Source organism: Nomia melanderi, chromosome 3 (genome assembly GCF_051020985.1).
Source record: "Nomia melanderi isolate GNS246 chromosome 3, iyNomMela1, whole genome shotgun sequence".
Classification (NCBI taxonomy): Eukaryota; Metazoa; Arthropoda; class Insecta; order Hymenoptera; family Halictidae; genus Nomia; species Nomia melanderi.
This window is the reverse complement of record NC_135001.1, coordinates 13,024,767-13,048,585: the sequence shown is the minus strand read 5'-3', so window position 1 is coordinate 13,048,585 and position 23,819 is coordinate 13,024,767. Positions and strand designations below refer to the sequence as shown.

The 23,819-nt window shown below is 39.2% G+C and overlaps 2 protein-coding genes across 3 annotated transcripts in view; one reads left to right on the top strand and one right to left on the bottom strand.

Annotated features, from left to right (window-relative positions):
* The first annotated feature begins 8,116 nt into the window (after positions 1-8,116).
* On the top strand, positions 8,117-9,650 carry LOC116428112 (transmembrane protein 70 homolog, mitochondrial). Of its 2 annotated transcripts, none has more exons than XM_031979301.2 (4): positions 8,117-8,201; positions 8,501-8,774; positions 8,974-9,330; positions 9,416-9,650. In XM_031979301.2, the coding sequence occupies exons 2-4, from the start codon at positions 8,664-8,666 to the stop codon at positions 9,626-9,628; spliced, it is 681 nt and encodes a 226-aa protein (XP_031835161.1). In that variant the 5' UTR covers positions 8,117-8,201; positions 8,501-8,663; the 3' UTR covers positions 9,629-9,650. The 2 variants fall into 2 exon arrangements, with proteins under 2 accessions (XP_031835161.1, XP_031835162.1); XM_031979302.2 differs by having other exon boundaries at positions 8,165-8,198.
* Positions 9,651-9,734: 84 nt separating this feature from the next.
* LOC116428111 (uncharacterized) overlaps positions 9,735-23,819 on the bottom strand; it is a 47,007-nt gene continuing 32,922 nt past the window's right edge. The window contains exons 4-8 of the mRNA XM_031979294.2: positions 14,605-14,738; positions 13,530-14,033; positions 12,062-13,123; positions 11,523-11,978; positions 9,735-11,283 (exon numbers count right to left, since the gene is read on the bottom strand). Of these exons, the coding sequence (XP_031835154.2) occupies positions 11,104-11,283; positions 11,523-11,978; positions 12,062-13,123; positions 13,530-14,033; positions 14,605-14,738 (2,336 nt within the window). The 3' untranslated portion in view covers positions 9,735-11,103. The remainder of the gene's footprint in view (positions 11,284-11,522; positions 11,979-12,061; positions 13,124-13,529; positions 14,034-14,604; positions 14,739-23,819) is intronic.

The window sequence follows — 23,819 nt, the reverse complement described above, 5'->3', positions numbered from 1 at the left end:
CTTCTACTACTACCACCACCATTTCTATTAAAGCTAAAGTGAGTGCAGTGACAAAGTAGTAACATAAAATGACGCTCCATCTCCATGCTAAGATGGAGCGCCATTAGTAGTTGCCCTCTTGAGCGACATTTTGTCGGGGCCTCTTCGGCTTACGCCTCTTCGTTTCTTCGGCAGCCCGCCATTTCTGAAACCCTGAGCCTGCTCGATAGCGAACGGCCAATGACTGGGAAATAGTCATCAACCCTTCGACAGTGCAATCGAGCAGTTTCGAACGTTTCGCCTAATCGAGCCTGATACCGATCGCGACCGCGGTATCTAAGTGGAACTTGAAAAGCCGAGATCAAGGTTGATCAGCAAACGGCATGCTCCGTTATGCTATCGACTTTGAACCGATTTTTCAAGTTCCTCCGGCAACTGACCATCGTGCAGAAACGACGGCCAGCACCGGCCCCTGCCTACTTAAATCTAACATTCATTCCAGAGAGTATGCTACCTGCCTGCCTATAGCTATATTTAAAAAAGGGGTAAAACACTCATTCTCACAAACACACATCATTCCACGATTGTCACTGATGCACCCGGGTGCGAAAGAACCTAACGCCTAGACAGAACGTCCCGGGACGTTCGCTGACAACCACATTCATACTCTAGTTTATCAGTCCCTGAAATCAACTGGCAATGGTTAACGATCTTTGAGAAAATATCTTACTTGGCACGAACGATTCATTGAAATTGATATAATTCTACTGTTCTTTATGTCATTTGGTAACGTATGGACGAACAAAGTATTCTAATATGTTAATATTTTTACCCTACTGAGTAAGGGAATAAGGAAAAGTGTGTATATATTCCATGAATAATTTATTTATTTCATTTACAGTAACTGGAATATATACGTATAAAGAGTATTTATGATATTATAAAGACCGACGCATTTCCACTTCCTAACCACACACACACAAGTGGATAATACGTCGGGAACGATACGTTAGCCATTGCCCATCGCTCACATGTTTAAATAATAACAATTTCATCATGTCCATTGCTCTCACTCTCCCAAGTAGCACCTGGGCACGTGAGAGAGATCGAGCAACGAACATGGAAACAATATCCTGAAAATCCTAGCTATAAAATGATGTTAGTTTCTGATTTTTCTAACGGACTAATATTCTTTGGTACTCAATAGTGACTGTAATTGACTCAAAATTAAGAATTTACTTCCATAACTTTAGAAATGATAGGAATATTAACATATAAATACAGTAATATTGAAAAAAAGAATAAGCGGAATTGAAATTTAATGGAAAATGAGACTTTAAGCAAAATTTCAATAAAAAAGAATCTATTTGAAACTTTTAACAAATTTTCAAAGATCCTCAGGTGATCCCTTTGTCGAAGCAACTGTTTCTAATATCAGAAGAAAGTTTTACAAGTAGTTGCTTCGATTCAGAGACCTACCCGTCGCGAAATGTTTTCTTGTACGATATTTACTATGATATTCCAACGATTGAATTAATTATAACGCGAATAATCAATCATTTTAATCGATTGCATCTTAGTCGAACTTTAAATATCAAAGACTAGACTTAACCTATTGATACAATTAATGTACCACTAAGTTCTGAGTCATATTATCTTAATATTCAATATTAAAATTTCTATTATATCTTGTATACGAAACTACAAGATCAAGTTACTCGTAATTCAGTAAAAAATCAAAGCATTGTTGATAACATTTGCAATTAACGTTAAACGCGACGTACAAGAAAACCCTATCCTATCTAACAAATAAATTAATAAATGCTACTACTCTCGGGTATGCCTCTTGAGGCATATCCGAGGCCACTGCGCTCACAAAATCAAAAACTACTAAAATGGTACCACCAGCCACCGGTGCCGTTACGGACCATTCGTCCTACGACATGATCGGTGAATGGAGTTAAAAAGAAAGAGCATGCGACTCACCGATCGCTGTCAGCAATCGGTACATAGCTTAGGAGGACCCGAGAAACACTCATTGGCATCCATCAGTACTGGCCACCACGGGTCTGCATTAACCTCGATTGATCAGTGGTAGTCAGTACTAGTCACCAGTGCCCAAGAGTGAAGGGAGGAGTAGGCCACTGATGCCCAGAGAGGTCCAGGGTAGCCCAGGGTAGCCCAGGGAAGCTCAGGGAAGCCGAGGGTAGCCCATGGTAGCCCATGGTAGCCCATGGTAGCCCATGGTAGCCCATGGTAGCCCATGGTAGCCCATGGTAGCCCATGGTAGCCCATGGTAGCCCATGGTAGGCCATGGTAGGCCATGGTAGCCCATGGTAGCCCATGGTAGCCCAGGGTAGCCCAGGGTAGCCCATGGTAGCCCATGGTAGCCCATGGTAGCCCATGGTAGCCCATGGTAGCCCAGGGTAGCCCAGGGTAGCCCAGGGTAGCCGAGTGAAGGGAGGAGTAGGCCACTGATGCCCAGAGAGGTCCGGGGTAGCCCAGGGCAGCCGAGGGTAGCCGAGGGTAGCCGAGGGTAGCCGAGGGTAGCCGAGGGTAGCCGAGGGTAGCCGAGGGTAGCCGAGGGTGGCCGAGGGTGGCCGAGGGTAGCCGAGGGTACTCCAGGAAGGTCTTCTGGTCCTCCCAGATCCTCACAGTTGAGGAGTTCGCGAGGAACTGAGCCCTATGCTGTCAAGACTGTCCTTATAAGGTCGAAGGTCCCCACCTTAGTCCCGACCGAGGGTAGCCGAGGGTAGCCGAGTGAAGGGAGAAGTAGGCCACTGATGCCCAGGGAAGCCCAGGGAAGCCGAGGGTAGCCGAGGGTAGTCCAGGAAGGTCTGCTGGTCCTCCCAGATCCTCACAGTTGAGGAGTTCACGAGGAACTGAGCCCTATGCTGTCAAGACTGTCCTTATAAGGTCGAAGGTCCCCACCTTAGTCCCGACCGAGGGTAGCCGAGGGTAGCCGTGGGTAGCCGAGTGAAGGGAGGAGTAGGTCACTGATGCCCAGAGAGGTCCGGTGTAGCCCAGGTAAGCCCAGGGTAGCCGAGGGTAGCCGAGGGTAGCCGAGGGTAGCCGAGGGTAGCCGAGGGTAGCCGAGGGTAGCCGAGGGTAGCCGAGGGTAGCCGAGTGAAGGGAGGAGTAGGCCACTGATGCCCAGAGAGGTCCGGGGTAGCCCAGGTAAGCCCAGGGTAGCCCAGGGTAGCCCAGGGTAGCCCAGGGTAGCCCAGGGTAGCCGAGGGTAGCCGAGGGTAGCCGAGGGTAGCCGAGTGAAGGGAGGAGTAGGCCACTGATGCCCAGAGAGGTCCGGGGTAGCCCAGGTAAGCCCAGGGTAGCCCAGGGTAGCCCAGGGTAGCCCAGGGTAGCCCAGGGTAGCCCAGGGTAGCCCAGGGTAGCCCAGGGTAGCCCAGGGTAGCCCAGGGTAGCCCAGGGTGGCCGAGGGTAGCCGAGGGTACTCCAGGAAGGTCTTCTGGTCCTCCCAGATCCTCACAGTTGAGGAGTTCGCGAGGAACTGAGCCCTATGCTGTCAAGACTGTCCTTATAAGGTCGAAGGTCCCCACCTTAGTCCCGACCGAGGGTAGCCGAGGGTAGCCGAGTGAAGGGAGAAGTAGGCCACTGATGCCCAGGGAAGCCCAGGGAAGCCGAGGGTAGCCGAGGGTAGTCCAGGAAGGTCTGCTGGTCCTCCCAGATCCTCACAGTTGAGGAGTTCACGAGGAACTGAGCCCTATGCTGTCAAGACTGTCCTTATAAGGTCGAAGGTCCCCACCTTAGTCCCGACCGAGGGTAGCCGAGGGTAGCCGTGGGTAGCCGTGGGTAGCCGAGTGAAGGGAGGAGTAGGCCACTGATGCCCAGAGAGGTCCGGGGTAGCCCAGGTAAGCCCAGGGTAGCCCAGGGTAGCCGAGGGTAGCCCAGGGTAGCCCAGGGTAGCCGAGGGTGGCCGAGGGTAGCCGAGGGTACTCCAGGAAGGTCTTCTGGTCCTCCCAGATCCTCACAGTTGAGGAGTTCGCGAGGAACTGAGCCCTATGCTGTCAAGACTGTCCTTATAAGGTCGAAGGTCCCCACCTTAGTCCCGACCGAGGGTAGCCGAGGGTAGCCGAGTGAAGGGAGAAGTAGGCCACTGATGCCCAGGGAAGCCCAGGGAAGCCGAGGGTAGCCGAGGGTAGTCCAGGAAGGTCTGCTGGTCCTCCCAGATCCTCACAGTTGAGGAGTTCACGAGGAACTGAGCCCTATGCTGTCAAGACTGTCCTTATAAGGTCGAAGGTCCCCACCTTAGTCCCGACCGAGGGTAGCCGAGGGTAGCCGAGGGTAGCCGAGTGAAGGGAGGAGTAGGTCACTGATGCCCAGAGAGGTCCGGTGTAGCCCAGGTAAGCCCAGGGTAGCCGAGGGTAGCCGAGGGTAGCCGAGGGTAGCCGAGGGTAGCCGAGGGTAGCCGAGGGTAGCCGAGGGTAGCCGAGGGTAGCCGAGGGTAGCCGAGGGTAGCCGAGTGAAGGGAGGAGTAGGTCACTGATGCCCAGAGAGGTCCGGTGTAGCCCAGGTAAGCCCAGGGTAGCCGAGGGTAGCCGAGGGTAGCCGAGTGAAGGGAGGAGTAGGTCACTGATGCCCAGAGAGGTCCGGTGTAGCCCAGGTAAGCCCAGGGTAGCCGAGGGTAGCCGAGGGTAGCCGAGGGTAGCCGAGGGTAGCCGAGGGTAGCCGAGGGTAGCCGAGGGTAGCCGAGTGAAGGGAGGAGTAGGCCACTGATGCCCAGAGAGGTCCGGGGTAGCCCAGGTAAGCCCAGGGTAGCCCAGGGTAGCCCAGGGTAGCCCAGGGTAGCCCAGGGTAGCCCAGGGTAGCCGAGGGTGGCCGAGGGTAGCCGAGGGTACTCCAGGAAGGTCTTCTGGTCCTCCCAGATCCTCACAGTTGAGGAGTTCGCGAGGAACTGAGCCCTATGCTGTCAAGACTGTCCTTATAAGGTCGAAGGTCCCCACCTTAGTCCCGACCGAGGGTAGCCGAGGGTAGCCGAGTGAAGGGAGAAGTAGGCCACTGATGCCCAGGGAAGCCCAGGGAAGCCGAGGGTAGCCGAGGGTAGTCCAGGAAGGTCTGCTGGTCCTCCCAGATCCTCACAGTTGAGGAGTTCACGAGGAACTGAGCCCTATGCTGTCAAGACTGTCCTTATAAGGTCGAAGGTCCCCACCTTAGTCCCGACCGAGGGTAGCCGAGGGTAGCCGAGTGAAGGGAGGAGTAGGCCACTGATGCCCAGAGAGGTCCGGGGCAGCCGAGGGTAGCCGAGGGTACTCCAGGAAGGTCTTCTGGTCCTCCCAGATCCTCACAGTTGAGGAGTTCGCGAGGAACTGAGCCCTATGCTGTCAAGACTGTCCTTATAAGGTCGAAGGTCCCCACCTTAGTCCCGACCGAGGGTAGCCGAGGGTAGCCGAGGGTAGCCGAGGGTAGCCGAGTGAAGGGAGAAGTAGGCCACTGATGCCCAGGGAAGCCCAGGGAAGCCGAGGGTAGCCGAGGGTAGCCGAGGGTAGCCGAGGGTAGCCGAGGGTAGCCGAGGGTAGCCGAGGGTAGCCGAGGGTAGTCCAGGAAGGTCTGCTGGTCCTCCCAGATCCTCACAGTTGAGGAGTTCACGAGGAACTGAGCCCTATGCTGTCAAGACTGTCCTTATAAGGTCGAAGGTCCCCACCTTAGTCCCGACCGAGGGTAGCCGAGGGTAACCGAGGGTAACCGAGGGTAACCGAGGGTAACCGAGGGTAGCCGAGTGAAGGGAGGAGTAGGCCACTGATGCCCAGAGAGGTCCGGGGTAGCCGAGGGTAGCCGAGTGAAGGGAGGAGTAGGCCACTGATGCCCAGAGAGGTCCGGGGTAGCCCAGGGTAGCCGAGGGTAGCCGAGGGTAGCCGAGGGTAGCCGAGGGTAGCCGAGGGTAGTCCAGGGTAGTCCAGGGTAGTCCAGGGTAGTCCAGGGTAGTCCAGGGTAGTCCAGGAAGGTCTGCTGGTACTCCCCGATCCTCACAGTTGAGGAGTTCGCGAGGAACTGAGCCCTCTGCTGTCAAGACTGTCCTTATAAGGTCAAAGGTCCCCACCTTAGTCCCGACCGAGGGTAGCCGAGGGTAGCCGAGGGTAGTCCAGAATTGTCCAGGGTAAGTTTGTAATGTTGACGTCAACGAGGTCGGGACTAAGGTGGGGACCTTCGACCTTATAAGGACAGTCTTGACAGCAGAGGGCTCAGTTCCTCGCGAACTCCTCAACTGTGAGGATCGGGGAGGACCAGCAGACCTTCCTGGACTACCCTGGACTACCCTGGACTACCCTGGACTACCCTGGACTACCCTGGACTACCCTGGACTACCCTCGGCTACCCTCGGCTACCCTCGGCTACCCTCGGCTACCCTCGGCTACCCTCGGCTACCATGGGCTACCATGGGCTACCCTGGTCTACCCTGGGCTACCCTGGGCTACCCTGGGCTACCCTTGGCTACCCTGGGCTACCCTGGACCTTCATGGACTATCCTGGACAATTCTGGACTACCCTCGGCTACCCTCGGCTACCCTGGACCTTCATGGAGTATCCTGGACTATCCTGGACTATCCTGGACTATCCTGGACTATCCTGGACTATCCTGGACAATTCTGGACTACCCTCGGCTACCCTCGGCTACCCATAACTGTGATGAATGTCGACATTTCGGAGAGATGAAGTGTTCATATTTAGAAGACTAAGTCGCAGAGAAATGATATAATTACTCTGACAGCAAAAGATCAGCTCATAGTTTTCTTTTTTCCCATTAATTAAGTAATTGATACTTAATTTAACTTCATTTATTGAAGACTTTGTATATTTCAAAGTATCTTCGTCCACAAAGGGTTAAGTTATCCGTTTCGGTTAAACTAAATTAGAATTAAGCGTGCGAAAGAAGACATCGATCGTCCGTCGTGAGATATTTCACTTCAAACTCAAGAAAGAAAACAGCCACCGCGGGATACTTCATTTCGGGCTCAAAAACAAACAGTCATCGTGGAAGTATTAATGAGTGCGTTGAACATAAGATTTAGGATTATAAGGAGAGGTCGATGGAATTCAATTTCCATCCACCTCCCGGGGTCTCCACTCTCAGCCATCTCCACGTGGTGGATATTGTTATCGTGGTGGCCCACGAGACCTGGGCAACTAACAGTATCCCGAATAGAATATTTTCTGTGCAGGTTTATGTTAGGCTAATTGGCTGCGATAATTTTGTAATTTAAATGTGAAGTATGCAATCATCGATCGACAAGTAAGTATTCAGATAATATTTACGTCTTTCGTGAATGATGGAGAGAGTTGTTTAACTTGTGTACTTTATAGTATATTCACTATTTCGGTATATAATTAAAATAAACGAAAAATCGCTAACTTTTTGAGGTCGAAGGCAAGGGAAATTGTTAGATAGTATATATTCACGTTATGAAATATGCACTTTACAGATTAGTGATTAAAAGTTTCATGGAAAATAATTTTTAAAATTTATATGGGACAACAGCTCTGATTTTTCCAGATATAAAAATGAATTGTTCGAAAAATGATAAAAACTTCACTGATTAATTATGCAAGTAAATTGTGTACATTTTTAGTATTCGCGTTGTATTGTACTTTAAAATTGCGAATTCTGTTTAATATTCTAATAAATGTCCATAAGAAATTACGAGCATCTACGAAAATGTAATAATAAGACAAAAGAAAAATAAAAAGGAACGCGTTCCTTATTTATTTATTTGTATTTATTTGCACAGACTTCAAATTCAAAATAATACCTAAAAGTGTATTATGCATTTCAATTCCGAATACTTACCAATTTTGTTAGAAGTATTCAATTTTATTTGTCAAACTTTCAATTATTAAAATAAAATTTACCGGTATATAATCTATCGAAGAATTTTCTACAACATTATAATTAGCCAAAATAATTTCTTATATAACTTTTATAGCTTGTAATTTGTGTTTCAATATTTTTGATTTTAATTTCTATCGCTCATAGCGTTACCATGCAAAATCAGCGTAAGACTAAAATTTTACATTGCATTTTATGCCTATCCTATACCTCGTCTATGTTTGTAATATACAGCGGGGTTATCAAACTGGTTCCCCTCAAACTAGTAACTTTCGATCAGCGAGACTACGCATGCGCAGTAATTCTATGAGTGTTCCATACATAAGTAAAAGTAGCTATAGAAAGGATAACTCTCTAAGAGGAGAAATACCCTAACGAGGTTGTAAGTCCCCAATTCGTCATCCCAAGATTAAATATTGTTCAGTTGTTTATGGATGTGTTCATACTATGAATTATTAATAATTATTAACTTATATATTATTAAGTATACAAAATAATATCAAGGAAAGAATTTTGAACGATGCGAGTACAAACCAATTCTGTGTGCTAGACCGTACAATTTAATCCCGGATTAAATCACTGATTGGAATACTACTAGACTAATATAAAGCCAGCATAAATTATGTTCAAGTTATTCAATTTATAGACACGAAATAAAATTATCATCATTAATTTTAATAGGTCTATATTACGAGATTGTCCAGCTGCGTACAGATGTATCTGTTATCGCAATAGAACAGTTGAAATTGTCGGAAGATTCTTGAAAAGGTCCTTAGTTTTGCTTCTATAAGACTTCTCAATCCCAAAAGTATATAATTGATATAGACATTTGTGATTTTTAATAATGTCTGTAGCATTGCGACACTGCATTTTAATTCAAAGAAAAATATGTTTCCAAAAATTTGCTTCCCAAAGATGTACTACACCATTTCTATTCAACATTTGTAATAATAAGGTTAGAATTTTCTTTCTCTAATTTATAAATAAACTAAAGGAATTTACGCAACATTGAATTTTGATGTTATAAATTTTTGAAAATCTAACTTTTTTAAACTATATTTTAGCGATATAAATGAATGTCATTTACTAAAAGAATAATTTTCTCTCCAAGAAAACATTCAAAAGTTTTAACATGTACAATTTTATTGTCTTAGGTAACTCCAGGGAATTTGCAAGTAAAGTATTTCTATACAGAAGGTAATAATTATGGAGATAACCAATTAATATATACAGGAAAGTTGAACTGGAAACTTTATTATGTTAAAGCATTTTCCTTATCAACTTCATTTGTAAGCATTGGTTTCGCACCAATTGTTTATATGCACTCTATGGAATCAGATAATCCAATAGTTACACTTACTGTATCGGTTATTATGTTTATTTATCTAACAGCAACTCCACTGTTGCTACATCATATATTAGGAAGAAAATATGCATTTCATATATATTTTAATTCACAAAAGAAAAGGTATATTGCGGAAACATATAGCTTATTTCTTAAGAAACTACAGGTATTTATAAAGTTTCTCTAAACTTGTTTCTGTTTATTTTTCGGTGGAATTCTTCTATAATCGCTCTATGCGTAAAATGTTTTAGACTGAATTTACAGAAGATGATGTGCATGTGCCTGATATAACTGGACCATTTACAACTTGCGTTGTGAAAGGAAAACCACTGTTCTTTAATGAGGCAGAATTCACAGAACAAGTACACTATCATAATATTATGGGCCATTATAAACCACTAGATCTTTTCTGTACTGATGATAAAGATAAAATGAAAGATGTACGGAATAATGACAAGAAATAATATAAATAATTTTAAGTTTGAAGCAATCTTATTTATTACACAATTTCTAAATTTAATATTTTAATACATTACTTAAAATCTATTGTAAGTTTCTAGGTACAAAATATATACAATACATTATTATGTTGACATTATATACTGAAAAAATACAGTAATAAATAATTACAACACAAACTGGATGAATATGTAATGTTGAAACATTACATTTATAAGGACTATTATACATTTTCAGGTGACTGTTATAATCTTCCTTAATCATGCTTTTAAATATATTGTGTTGGTATAAACGGTTTTAAATTGTATATAAAGTTTCACTTGAAATACATCTATTAAATTATACCCAATAAAAGGAAGATAAGATTTCTATGTATTAAGCACTTTCAGTTCATTTATTTCTGTTATATTTTTCATTATTAAAATATCAGTTACATGTTCATTTCACATAGCTGAAATTAAAATCAATATTAGAGAACAGATTTAATTGGTTAAGAAATTTTTAAAATTTTCTAAATGTCAATTTAATTATTGACAATTTGTATATAAAAATTGTTGGAATTATGTTATTCCAATTATTAGTTTAATAAATTACGATTTCGACAAACCGTTTCAACCAACATAATACAATTTGAAAATAAAATATCAACAATTTCAAGAAAGTAATAAACCTATAAATGCAATTGAATAATCTAATTAGAGAGTTAAGTTGTCTCCTAAATACAGCCTCAAGATATGATAGTTTAAAAACAATATATAACGCAATTTGGTAACCGTAAAACAATAGCGAATACATTATAATGTAAGAGAGATCACAGATTATAGTCATTACCTTTGAAATAATTTCAAGCTTGCACGCACGCACGCACGCACGAACTGACAGGCACACGATTAAAATACAATACACCGTACATACTTTTACATCTACGAGTGCAGTATCGGAAGTAGACTGTTTCAATGGCCAACTCCATTATCAATGAGCCTATTTTTGGTGAGTGAGTACTCGGTTCATTGAAGCCATTTTGAAAACCCATCATTGTGATTTTCACATCAATATGTTCCAACTAAACTATGCATTAAAATGCGATAACTTATATTTCGATAAAGTGAATTAGAAATAAAAGTGTCAATCTTATATACAAGGATATTAATGTTTTCTTAAATGAAACGGAGAAAAGTGAAACTTAGACGGCTTCCATACATTTGAAACTCACCAATCAGAATATTTTAGATGTTACTGAAATTTTAATTGTCTAAGTTTATACTATTATGCGAATAGTTAGTTTAAACCTGAATAACAATGTTGTTGTTTTAAATAAAATAAGAGTAATATGCAACACTTGTTTTCTGTGTGTGAAAGGACGTACGGACTTTCTGAATGTAACAGAATGAACACTTTTGTTTATTCAGAATCGTGAAGGTTGGAAATGAGCAAAATCATATGAGCAGTTACACCTAGTCAACTGGTCAATCTCTATTCACTAAGCTGGGAGTAAATCAAAATCATCCGAAACATGTACCATTGGAACATGCATGTCTTCTATTTGAGGTGTCGCTTTAAATTCACATAGTCCAACTTCTTTTAATTTCCATTCCCAATCCATTCTTTGCACAGCATGTAACGATTCTGCTTCGTTATGATGTCTAAGTAACATAGCTTCCTAAAATAATACTTTATTTGTAGTTTAATATTATTTTGTTATAATATTAATAATGATGCTATCTTTTTAATGTATTACGCATTTTTAAACTAGTATACAGGAAAATAGTTTATATACTAGTCGGTTTATAGGTAATTTATTTTAATTTAACCTGAATAAACCATAGACAATATGTGAAATTACAAATTGCCTATACAGTCAATCAGGTTATAAACATTTAAATCACTAATATCCTTTACCTTAATTTTTTCCCATTTATCATCCACATCTTGTAACCAACTCAGAAACAGTCTGCCGTTATATCGACTTCTCGCGTTCCTATCTTTTTCTTCTTGTTCTGGTGTAATAACATTATAAACCTCTTCATCTTTTAATATAGTACAAACGGAAAAAGGAAGAGACTGGTTAGCAAGAGCTCTAGCAGCTCTACCGTGAACTCTAAGAATTTCTTGTTCCACTGATAAAACTAATTTCTCTTTTTCAACAACATGTTGCATTCGAAGACGGTATCTTTCTTTTTCTTGTTCAACGTATAAATCCTTCATAGCGCCTTGTAATCCAACCGGAGGATTAACATTGGGTTCTTTATTTGCATTTCCGGCTAATACGTATGTACAACGATTCATTAAATAATCTTTGAAACCCTGAGGTGGTTTTGGTTGAACTGGAAAGAGACCTTTTCTTCTTCGTTCAATCTAAAAAGATGAACATTATTATCGTTAGGCAACGTTTTATGTAAAATAATTTACAATTAATTTAAAAATTGTAAAAATCTAACCTGTTTCCTAATATTGAGGAATAATTGATAGCAATTGGTAATAGGTAGATCATGTGGATGTACTTCTGTACCTGTGTTGGTTGTTTCAGAAGTTTCATTCGAGGCAGCTGTGGCAGCTTGTTGTGCTTCTTTATTAGGTTTCATTTTTCTTTTTCTAGGATGAAGCTCAACAGGTGGTGCTGGTGTACCTACGTTCGACGTTGTTGACGAAGTCGTTGTAGAGGTGTTTTCCGAACTTTCTGTACTATTGTCTTTCTGACTCTTTCCGCCAGTTTCAGTATTTTTTTCTGACTTTTCCATCGTAACATTTGTTTTGGAACTAGTATTACTATTTGAAGTTTCTACTGAACTAGATTTGTTAGATTCAGTACCAGTTACTTCAGGTGTTGGTGAATGATGCCGTTGCTGGGGCGATGAGTTATTCGAACGATCCGTTGAAGTAGTTACAGGTAGAGGAGATGAGTTTGAATAATTTCCACTATTTGCAGAAGCAGAAGTTTCTTTCAATGTTGATGAGCCATTACTGCCATTACTAGATCTATGCGAACTTCTAAGCACTCTCTGATGATGTGTTGATCTTTCCTCTCCATGTAAAGCACCGCTGAAATCTTTTTTATCTTCACTTTTAGTATTATTTCCACTTTCCGTAGGACTCGTTGTACCACTAGCAGACTGACTCTGATCTTTATCCGTTGAATCATTGCTATTAGAACTTGCCACTACATAAGGTAACTGATGACTTCTGTTAGATGTACTTTTTCCATTTCTATTACCCTGTTCCTGTTCAGATGTACTACTTTGTGGAATAACTATTTTTAAAGGTGGCACTTTAGGTGCTGAAGCAGAATCAGAACCTTTTGATCTGTCATCTTCGCCATCAGATTCAGGAGGTGCTGGGGTAGTTGTTTTAGTGTTTGTTGTTGAACCAGAAGGATTTGAAGGCTTTGGACTACTTGCCATTGAAGCAGTATTTGGACTTTTTCTATCAGCACTAATAGAAGCTGCGTTTTGATTACTTTTACCAGAAGTTGCTCCAGATCCCTGTTTACCTGATTTAGTACACTGTAATAAAAAATACACTTATTAGAGACTGTTTTAATAGTGTTTGATTTTATTTATTATTGGACTGAATCATAAATAATTGCCAATACAGTTAATGGATTTAAAATTGTTTAAAACTATCAATTTTACCTCAATACACATAGCTTGTACAGATTGTCAGTTATTATTATAAAGATATAATAACAACTAAATAGCTGAATGTATTGCAACACTTCTTTTATCAAAAAAAGTTAAATTCTCTTTACTGACAACTGACAAGCTGTCAGATAAATGGAAAACAGTTGTATTCAATAATAAGAAATATATTGTAGATTACGCTATTTTGTACATTTTTAAGAAGAATAATAAAATTGGAATAAAAGAACAATTACAAGTGAATGAACCCAATATAATATGCAATACTTACTTTTTCCCCCGAATTAGCAGTATTCCTACCAGTACTCTGTCTTCCAGTTGTTGTGTTTTTTAAATTTTCTTTTACAGGCTCCGAGTCTTTGCGTTTCTTCCTACGATTTTCTTCGTCCTGTTCCTCATTATTGTCACCTTCAAACGCACGTTTAGACGAAGGTGACACCGAAACAGTAGCGGCATCATCAGCAGAAATCGACGTTGTTGTCTCGCCGGAAGATGTCGTAGAGCCACCAGTGGTGGACACATTGTTACCTCCGCTTTGACTTCCTTGACCGCTAGTAGTCTTCCCACCATCTTTATCTTTTTCAGGATTCGGATTTGGCGAAGAACTCGCACCTCTCACCGGTGTCGGTTCTTTTGAACTTTTAAATTCATAAACGTCGCCACCATCATTGGCCGCTGAAGATGCGTTTCCAGACGCACTTGAGCCCGAGACAGCATTCACGGTCCCTGACGAGACGTTTGACGTCTTCATTGAAGTTTCCATTTGACCTTGATTCTAAAGACATTCATTAAATTTTAAATAATTATAACATTTAATGAGTTAACGTATTTTAGAGCATTAATCTAGAGAATTTTATAACAACCGATAAAAGTAGACTCGTACGTCTAAAATGTTCCAATTCTTCAGCAAAAAATGTTTCTTAACTTCTCAAATATTATTTATAACAAATAAAAGTTTTTCCTACAGAATTGTCATAACACTACAGTGGTCGTTAATAGTAATAGCTTAATTTTGTTACGTAGTAAATTTTCATTCCGGTACAATTTTCATTCCAGCCGACGCTCTATCGTCACGATATCATAAATATTCCACGAATTAAATTAAAGCTCGAAACAAGCATTCTTCCATTTAAAAAAATACATGTAATCTTTTCTCAAACATTTAAGTACTACGTGCCTTCACATCCTCTAAATGTTCTTTCCTTGTAATCAGTTTCTCGCGCGTACGCTTTTCTTACACCTATCGCACGGACGTTCAGAATTGACCGGTTACAAAATTTCCAAACGACTCTCCGATAAAACGAAAACTTCTCATCGTATCGCGATGATCTTAAACAATCGTGTACCTGCGCGTTCATGCTGCCCTGACGGGAGTTAGTAGCGCTCCCTCCTTTCTTTTCATCCCTTGCTCCTCGCACCTGGTTGAGCCGAAGCGTCACCCTCGGCGAGCTTCCAGACTGCCCGGTTCCCGATCTGTCAACTGTGGAGAACAAAACGCTAGTTAATTGCAAGAACAACGACGGAATGCCAGGGGAACGAGATTCCTCGGAACCAGTACTCTCCTCTGGCACAGAGGAAGAACAGAGGACGGACGATTGGGGTCAGGAAGAGAAAGAGAGATCTCGAGGAGTAGGACAAGGAGGGGGTGGTGGAGGGGGACGGGGAAGGTATATTCGAAGAGGGAGGGACAAAGACAGGAGATTCGCAGGGGAACGAGTCGCTGGTTGCGATCATCGGTGGTATAGTCCTTAATCACGAGGCTCCCGAGAGAACGAGTTCCCCGAGAAGATTGGCAGAGAAGTGGGGATCCTGAATCGCGATCGATTCATTAGTAGCCTTTTACCGGACGATCGTGTTACAGGAAAGCGAGCCATTAAACTCTTTATTCGCCTTGCTACCAAGCTGCGAGTGAAGCTTGCACAGCTCGAACAAATCGGACCCCAATTCCTTCAACGAGGGACACCTTGTTTATCAACGAATCGCGAATGTTTATGCCAAAGACGAGTTTTTACAGAGTGCGGAAGTTAACCCGTTGCGATCGGCACATTTTTAATGAAATTATTCTTTGAAGGTGAATTACGGTATTTCTTAAACACCGTTAGAAAAGGACACCGAAGGGTAATAAATATTTACAATACCGCTCGGTCTGGAAATAGTACACGTACATACTCGGAAAAGAGATACTACCGCTGTAGTAGCGACATCGACTATGAAGGTAAATGTTAAGTGCCGCCACTGTAGCGGCACCGTTAGCAGAGCATTAAGATTAAAGAAGAGTTTGTTCATTTTGTCACGATGGAAATGGAAACCTCGTTGAGCGTGGAAAAGGATTACTCTGTAAGACACTGTCTTGCGTCAACAGAGGTAATTATGTGTAATTACATTTTGCGCAGATGTTGCGTGGGAAATATTGATGGTGTAGTTTTTGAGCGCATACTTCGATAGTAATAACTATCTTTGACTTCAAATTTTTCTTTTTCAAGTATGAATAATATTGAACAATAGTAACTTGGCATAATGTTGTTCCCTGAATGTATAGAAATAGCTTAACCTTATGTTTTCTGAATATCTACATTTAGTTTCAAATAATTCTACATCGTTTCAAGTATTTTATTCAAAGGCTACTTCAAACTGATTTACAAGAAGTCACGTAAACAATTTATTTTAATTTTCAGAGCAGACTAAAGCAAATCGGATCGTCTTCTCTTTGACAATCAGGAAACAGAAATACGTACACATTAATAATAAAAGTGGAAAAAGAATTTTGAAATCTTCTTGTTGCAAATGAAGAACGAAAACTAGGAAATATAATTTTCCATATAACAAACGTGAACTGAATTCTTGTTTCGATCCAGTACATTCTGTGATCTGATGCGCTTCGATTTACCGTATATTGAAAATAAGAAAAATAATATTTTTAAAATTGAACATCAAGTCACACTCGACAAAGGAATGCGAAAGGTTGAAGAATGATGACGTGAATGGTAAATCTTGAAACGAGTTATATGGTTTAGTGGTGGGCATTTATTTGACAATGTGACAGTTACGGGGAACCCCTAAAGTCCCATATAGATGTATAAAGCGATCGTCCGGCAAGTAGACCTGTTTTAAAAGCTTACGCAGACTTAAGCGAGTCACAGAAGAGCGTTTCTTTACAAGTATATTTACGTGGATATACCATTCTTAACACTAGATTTACGGAAACCGTCAATTTGACGGATATGAAATTTTATAAACATCATTTAACCCCCTGCACCACGATTTCTTTCCTAACTGCGTTTGAAAGAACTATTTCATTGTTCTTAATTCCTTGGTACAAGAAAACAATCCCACGCTCGTTTCTATGTTCAAGTTGACTCTAAACTTTAGAGTTTAAAGTATTATAATTAATAATAGTAAAATAGTATTTTACTTAGATTTGTTGAATTGTACTTGAAATGTTCACCGCGAGCCCGATACGATATTGTAGAGGTAAGGGATTAGTAAAAGTTTAAGTCGACTTTGATTGATACGACCATGTAAATACGTATCCTAATTCTCAGTTTTCGAAATTCTAATTTCCAAGATCACAAGATTCATTTCACAAGGATTTATCGATGGTTTCACATTATTTTCGACAAATTGAAACACCTAATGTGGCCCTACAGTTCAAGTAGTCTTTGTTCGGACCACCTTCTGTATTAAACAATTTTAACAAATAATTCGAAACATGTCCTTAAATAATTCATATCAAAGAAATAAGGGTCCAATTTTAAATATACTCGGAGAAATGTATAATAAATAAATTCACAGAATCATAATAATTTTCTTAAAAACAACTTGGAAAGTAAATTCCTCTTCTGTTAAAAATAACTGATTAGACTATTAAAGCTTTCATTAATAATCGACTCCAATATAATTTCCTCTAATTGTCAATCTTCTTAAAAAAAGACTCATGCTTATAGACTACACTTGACTTACGTATGACTAAACATTTTCAATCTATATTATTTATTTTATCTCATGCGTACGATTATTGTAAATTATAGCAGGTATGAATTATTATTTCTGCATGAAACATCTCAGACGATCAATTATCTCGAATTAGCTCTAGAATCGACAACGAAATTCCTAACAGGAGTTTGACGATAAACAATAACACACAGCTCGTCGATGATTTCCCAGATGGCTCGTTTCCAGAGATTCTAGGATTCCGTGTAATATTAAAAGCGGGGCTTGACGCAAGCCTCTGTTCGATCAATATGAAATTGAATCTGCGAGTTAACGGGATGACGCTATAATTTCAGAATTCGAATCAATACGTCTTTCAAATGCACACGCGCTGATAAGATTCATGCAACAGGGATTTCGAGAGAACCTTACCAGGAAGTAAATACAGAAACCGTCGATTCGTTAAAGCAGATCATAGATTGACTAAAAAGCAAATGGAATATACATTCAAACAAATATTATAGAATTTATTATGATTTATTACATTTTTATTATTATTTTATAATGAAAATGTTTTCCTTAATTGTTATTCAATTACACTGACTTCTAAAATAATATATTTGTTGCGTCAATTATGGCAACTAGCATAAAAATATACTTTATTTCTGGAGTCAAATTGAATTATTACAGATATTTATTTTAAACGTCAAAAGTGTGGTATTACACAAGCTTTTTAGCACTAGAATTTGAAAAAAAAATTGAAAAAATGAAGTCAGTCTGATCGGCTCAGATAGTAGACACTCTTTTTAAGATCACTTTTAGCTGGTCATTGATCGTAACGCCTCCTCTCTGCCTAATCCACTTCGTAATGGAAGGAATTGTGCCAATGAAACTTGGCGCTCACGGATATTGTGTCCGAAAATACATCAAGTCTACTACTCAATGAATCTGTAGTAGTTCACCGCTTTTCCAATGCGTTAGCAAATTATTGGAATAGCAGAGTGTTTCACTTAAGGAATCAATATTTTCAAACTCGCCTTTTCCTCCAAAAATGATTACATTATGAATTACATTGATATTAATGAATCTGAAAATTTTAATGACTTTTTGATACACTTCTACAGTTGAAGAAAAGACTCCATTCTTCAGATCCATCAGGAACTTGCCATAAAAATATATTTTTTAATGTCTGCAAAGTTTATCAAATTTGTGAAACGAAAAACTATATTTATTTTTATACCCGCTACACACTGAACAAAAATGTCACAAGAAGTAATGAGTTTCATTATAACATAAAGCTATACCACTTTGAACTTGAGTAATTTTTCTACTAAAAAGTTCTGATCCTTCAATTTTGTGTTCAATTTTGTGTTCTTGAAAAACAATAATGTTCAGTTTACCAGTAATAATATATATACAATATATAAAATAACGTATAATATATAATAGCCCATAAATTTTGACTGCAAGTCAATGAACCGATTAACGTTATTATTTGATTTGGAAAGATAGTTTTATCGGGATTTGATGTTTAATATATTAAACAGCTAAAAATGTCGAAGTTAGAGACTTACAATTCAACTGACCATATTCAAGGCTGGCAAAAGAGGATCGAAATTTCCGTGGCATTCAATGTGTTAACCCTTTCATTTTTAAGCAAGAACGATCAATTGTTCAGCTAATCGTGAAAACAGGACGTAAATAGGTTATTCTTTTTGTCGCTGTCATGAGACGTAATGCTAACGTACGAATCAGAATACCATCTGCAGAAAGAGAATACATATTTGTGGAACACTCCTCCCATGAAATAACGACACGTACAAAAGTATAATGGCGTGCTCACATAGAGTCACTCGGAGTGGAAATTTTGCAGAGCAAACAATGAGTGACACGAGCTCGGCAAAGTTATGCGATAAAGATTTTTATTTAAAGAGTGACTTTTTTTAAATTTCTACTCAATATCAAGTTCGAAGAATAAGGCTAAACTTAGATGAAAAAGGAATTAACCGAAGTCGGTGAAGAGAAAATAATTCTCATGGTTGCTTGGCTCGACGGAAGTAGAGATGTTGATTTATGAGCACATTGCGGATCTTTATGAGCTCACAGCGCATAAAAATATTAAAAGCTTAAAAATATAACATACACAATTTTATACTGCATAAAATATAGTATAAAGATATTGTTGAATGAAATATTGATATCGAACCAAATTAAAATTATATGAATGAAATTAAATATGCATTATGCGATAATAAATAACAATTAACTTTACGAAATGTGAGATGAAATGCAATTTGATATGGTTTCGGATGGTTTGATATGGAGATAAATACATTCGCAGATTAGAACGGAACAGGGCATTATTGTGGAATGACATTCATCTGACTACATAAACATGATGATTCTCGATTCATTGCTCGTTGCGATTTTCGCTGTAAGTGTTTGTGCGCAAGTTCCGCGAATTTCCTGCTCGGAAGATTTTAAAAGTTAAATGAAATCAAAGCCAGCTCAACATAGTTTTTAAATCCATTTGGCAATTAACAAACGAAAATTCTACAGAAAGATTTACAAAGAAGTTGAAACACAGAATAAGATGAAATTGACGTAAGCTGTACAAACAATTATACAAAGGTCTACCAATTATATTCCGAGAAGAAACAGATACTCGACGCGATCAACCATAATCGGCAGACGCAGCTTGAACGACGGACAAATCAAATATTGAAAATAGATAAGATATTTAGAAATACGCTTTCAGAATGCGTACGCGCGTGAAAGCTGAATTGTCGAGTGATTGAAACGGTTCAGAGAATAACTATTTTAAACACAAGAATCAAGAAAGTATTCATAACTGATATTCTGAACCAAAACAATTTCGATTTTGGTTCCTCGTACCATAAATAATTTTTTGGTTTTACATTGTAATGATCGATACAGAACTGAAAATAACAGTTACACTACATAGAGCCGATATGATATCGAAGAATGAAAATCGAACTGTAATCGATATAATATTGATACGGAACTGAAGGATCCAACAACTATAAAATCGACCAAAAAATTATTATAATTTTATTTTGATATAATGTTATAACTATTATAACTGTTTCCAATTCCTGGTTCGATCACACTTCAAAAATTCGCACAGAGGAACGTAGCCTCATTAATTTGTTCTCTTACATTCCTGACCTTTCAAAACACCAATCAATATCTTAACTCGCCAGAAAAGATAATAATATTCTTCTGACCGATAACGGCGCACGCTTTATCGGATTTTGTTTGCGAAAGAAGTTCATTAACTCGCTCTGGTTCGCGACAAACATAATTCTAAGAACGATGACATAGACAGACACGGGTCACAGTCGTCGGTAAACGTGCACGATATCGTGAAAATTATTGTCTTAATCCTTTGCATTCGAAGTACCCTTCTCAGACGTGGATAAAATTTAGCTTTACACTCGAAGAATGCTTCTTGTGGACATTAGCAATATTTTGTATCAGTTATATTATACTTGGCCTAATTCTGACCTTCTAATCTATAATTTCTTTCAAAATTGCCTACGATGGAATTACGTTGTCGCTATTAATTTCCTATAATTACTGCAACAGATAAAACTATATCTAGAAAAATTTAAATGGTATCCTTTTCTTAAATACCTGCGATACCTTATCACTTACTCGTTCAAATTTGATTACCATATTTTGTACAAAGAAGATAAATCCAGAAAAAGTCCAAGTCGACGACGGATATACTCGAAAAGCTTTTAAAAGATTGCAACCAAACATTTGTTCGCTACATATATTTATTATTTTCTAATGAAATGTTGATTAAATTCTTGATTCTGTTGAATAAAAGTAGTACACAAATGAATGGATAGTATTATTTTATTTGAATATTTCATTTATAATTATATTATATATAATGCAATATTAAATATTGAATTTTATAATTTTGCTATCTCAAACCAAATGATGAGTGTGAGTCACATCCCGAGTGCAAAGAGTTCTCTTCGTATTGTAAACGTTCTTACAAAAACGGAAGCACTAAATTAACGGGCAACGTCCGAAATAGAACATTACTGACATCGTCATTACAAAAAGTATGATTCCACCGATGAAATCAAGTTTACGGTGAATGCGATCCTTAATAGACGTTAAGTTGATCGGAGTACCGATTTGAATCTAGCAATCGATCGTTGCAGGCGAAAAGATACGTCGCAAAACGAATTAAAGTCAAGTCTGATATCGTTTCGAGAAGTGTCATCGTGTTAATTTACGTCCCGTTGATTTATATTGCGAGGAATTAGCACAAATCGAGAGTTTTAAAGATTTCGTTACGTCGAAAGCGTGCACGGGACACGTTTGTATCGCGTTTCTAACGAGTTCCACGAAACGCGCCAGACGTAGTACGCAACCGGTTTTAATCTCACTCGGTACGTTTTTAATTGCCATCGTTAAATAATTCGAAGTCCCCTGTTCAACCCTTTATAGACGTGTTTCACCTACCACGTGACATTACAGATTTTGCAGCACTGACCATTTCTTATCCCTTCTATGACATAGTGATTTCTAATTCAGATCGAAAGTCGTCATGTCGCGAATGACGAAACGAAACAAAATCATGTAAGGAGTTTTAATTGTTGCGAATGTTTGTTATCTGATTATCAGTTCAATCCTTGCACGACGACAGTCTACGCTGTGATGTTTTCGTGATCATTCTATCCATATTATTAATTAATTGTTGTTGTTACATGTATTTAATTAAAATTAAAACCAATTTTTATTATAAATTATAATTACGGAATTATTGATTTTTGTTCCGCAAAAACCACGTGAAAAAGTTATGTGTGATAATGATGGTGAAGTTTCCGAATATTCTGAAAAATCACAAAATATTTGTAATTTCTGTAATTACAATAACAGTGGAAATTTACTTTGGTTTAGAAGAAACAAGCTAAACTGTTTAATCGTTATTCAAACAAACAGGAAAATGCAGCGAAAAAAGAAATTACTGATTCTAATGAAGATTGATTGCATCGTATACATATCATAAATATTATTACTCATTCAGAAAAACAATTTACACAAATAAATAAATTTGAAAATGTATCTGTTGGATACTACTGAGTTATTAATGGTTAAAAGAAAATTCAACGGTTTAAAGCTATGTGCAGAGAAACGGTTTGCCACTGCGTATTTTGAAGCGATCAATTTGTAATCAGCGTTATAATAAAATGTTTTTTTCTCCATACGACTTATTTAGTACTTTTTTATGTTAAAGGAGGAAATATTGGGTACAGCCCATCATTACTGCAGTGCTTCTAAACGAAGCAGTTACCGACTGTGTCGAATTACTAATGTGTTTATAGATTTAAGAGAAAGCGAAACAAAATTGTTCAACTATTTCTATGCAAAGATACGTTCTTCTACTCAGCTAAAAGCAACCATTAATAAAACACATTTGGTGTTTAACACTTAAGCAACCACCTAGAAAGGACTATAACTATAACCTTTTCCATTAACCTTAATTGAACTCGTTCAATAGTTTGATTAAAAATTGTGTTTCACAAAGGCAAGAAAGATAAAATATTTATTGAATTGCAAATATCCCTAGTTCAAGACTACCTAAATAATAAAAAAAAAATATACAAAATAAGTGGAAATCAGCGTTGCTGAGGGAAAAGTGGCAAATCTCTTCACTCGATTGGTTATTAAATGTTAAAACATTAGAACGAAACTTACTACTAACGTTACAGTGGAGAAAAATAACGGAAGAATATTTTCAAGGAATGTTGGCAATTGTAAAGACGTAAATATGCATACTGACCAATTAAAAAGTAAGTAGAAAAGTGTGGACGTATCGGTACGTGTCATTCTTTCACGACCGAACGCTAGTCGTGTTTTGTTTGTAAACTGCCACAAGTTCTTCGCCGCAGCATAACGAAACGTACGCCCAAGCGAGTGGACGCAAACTATTCGCGGTATCTAGGCGGTGAGTTTGCGTGAATTGCTGCACTTAAATCTGTCTTTTTCTAAAACGCAGCGACGAAACAGTACGGATGGACGCAGGTTCGTCGCCTATTTACCACCATGAAAAATTGTGTCCAGCATGAATTGTAACGTTTAACCCTTTAAACTCTGTAGGTTCCAATATTGCACCAGTTATAATATTGAATATTTTAATGAATCTTAAAGAAACTACCCTAAAATTATTAGATTTTCCGTACATTCAAATTTTGTACTAAGAAGGAAAATAAAAGATCGAAGAAATATTATAGCATTTCTTATTTTTGCTAGGAATACTATAAAAATTAATTGCAGTTGCTGATAGATTACAACACAACCTGGAGTGCTAACGGTTTTCTTACTTTGCTACAACGTGCAGAAGAAAATCATTCCCCTATATTAGAGAATATTTTTAGAAGTATCATACATTCTCAACATACGAATACACAATAAAAATGTCACGATGTATGTAACAATAGCGTTGTGTAACACTTCGCGTCCGCTCACGAAGTTAATACACTTGCATATCGCACTAGTGTGTACCGAGTAAACAGACCGAAAATTTGAAGCCTTTTCACGGAACCGATAAAGAAATTACGACTGAGTGTCATCAAAATGACTTTGT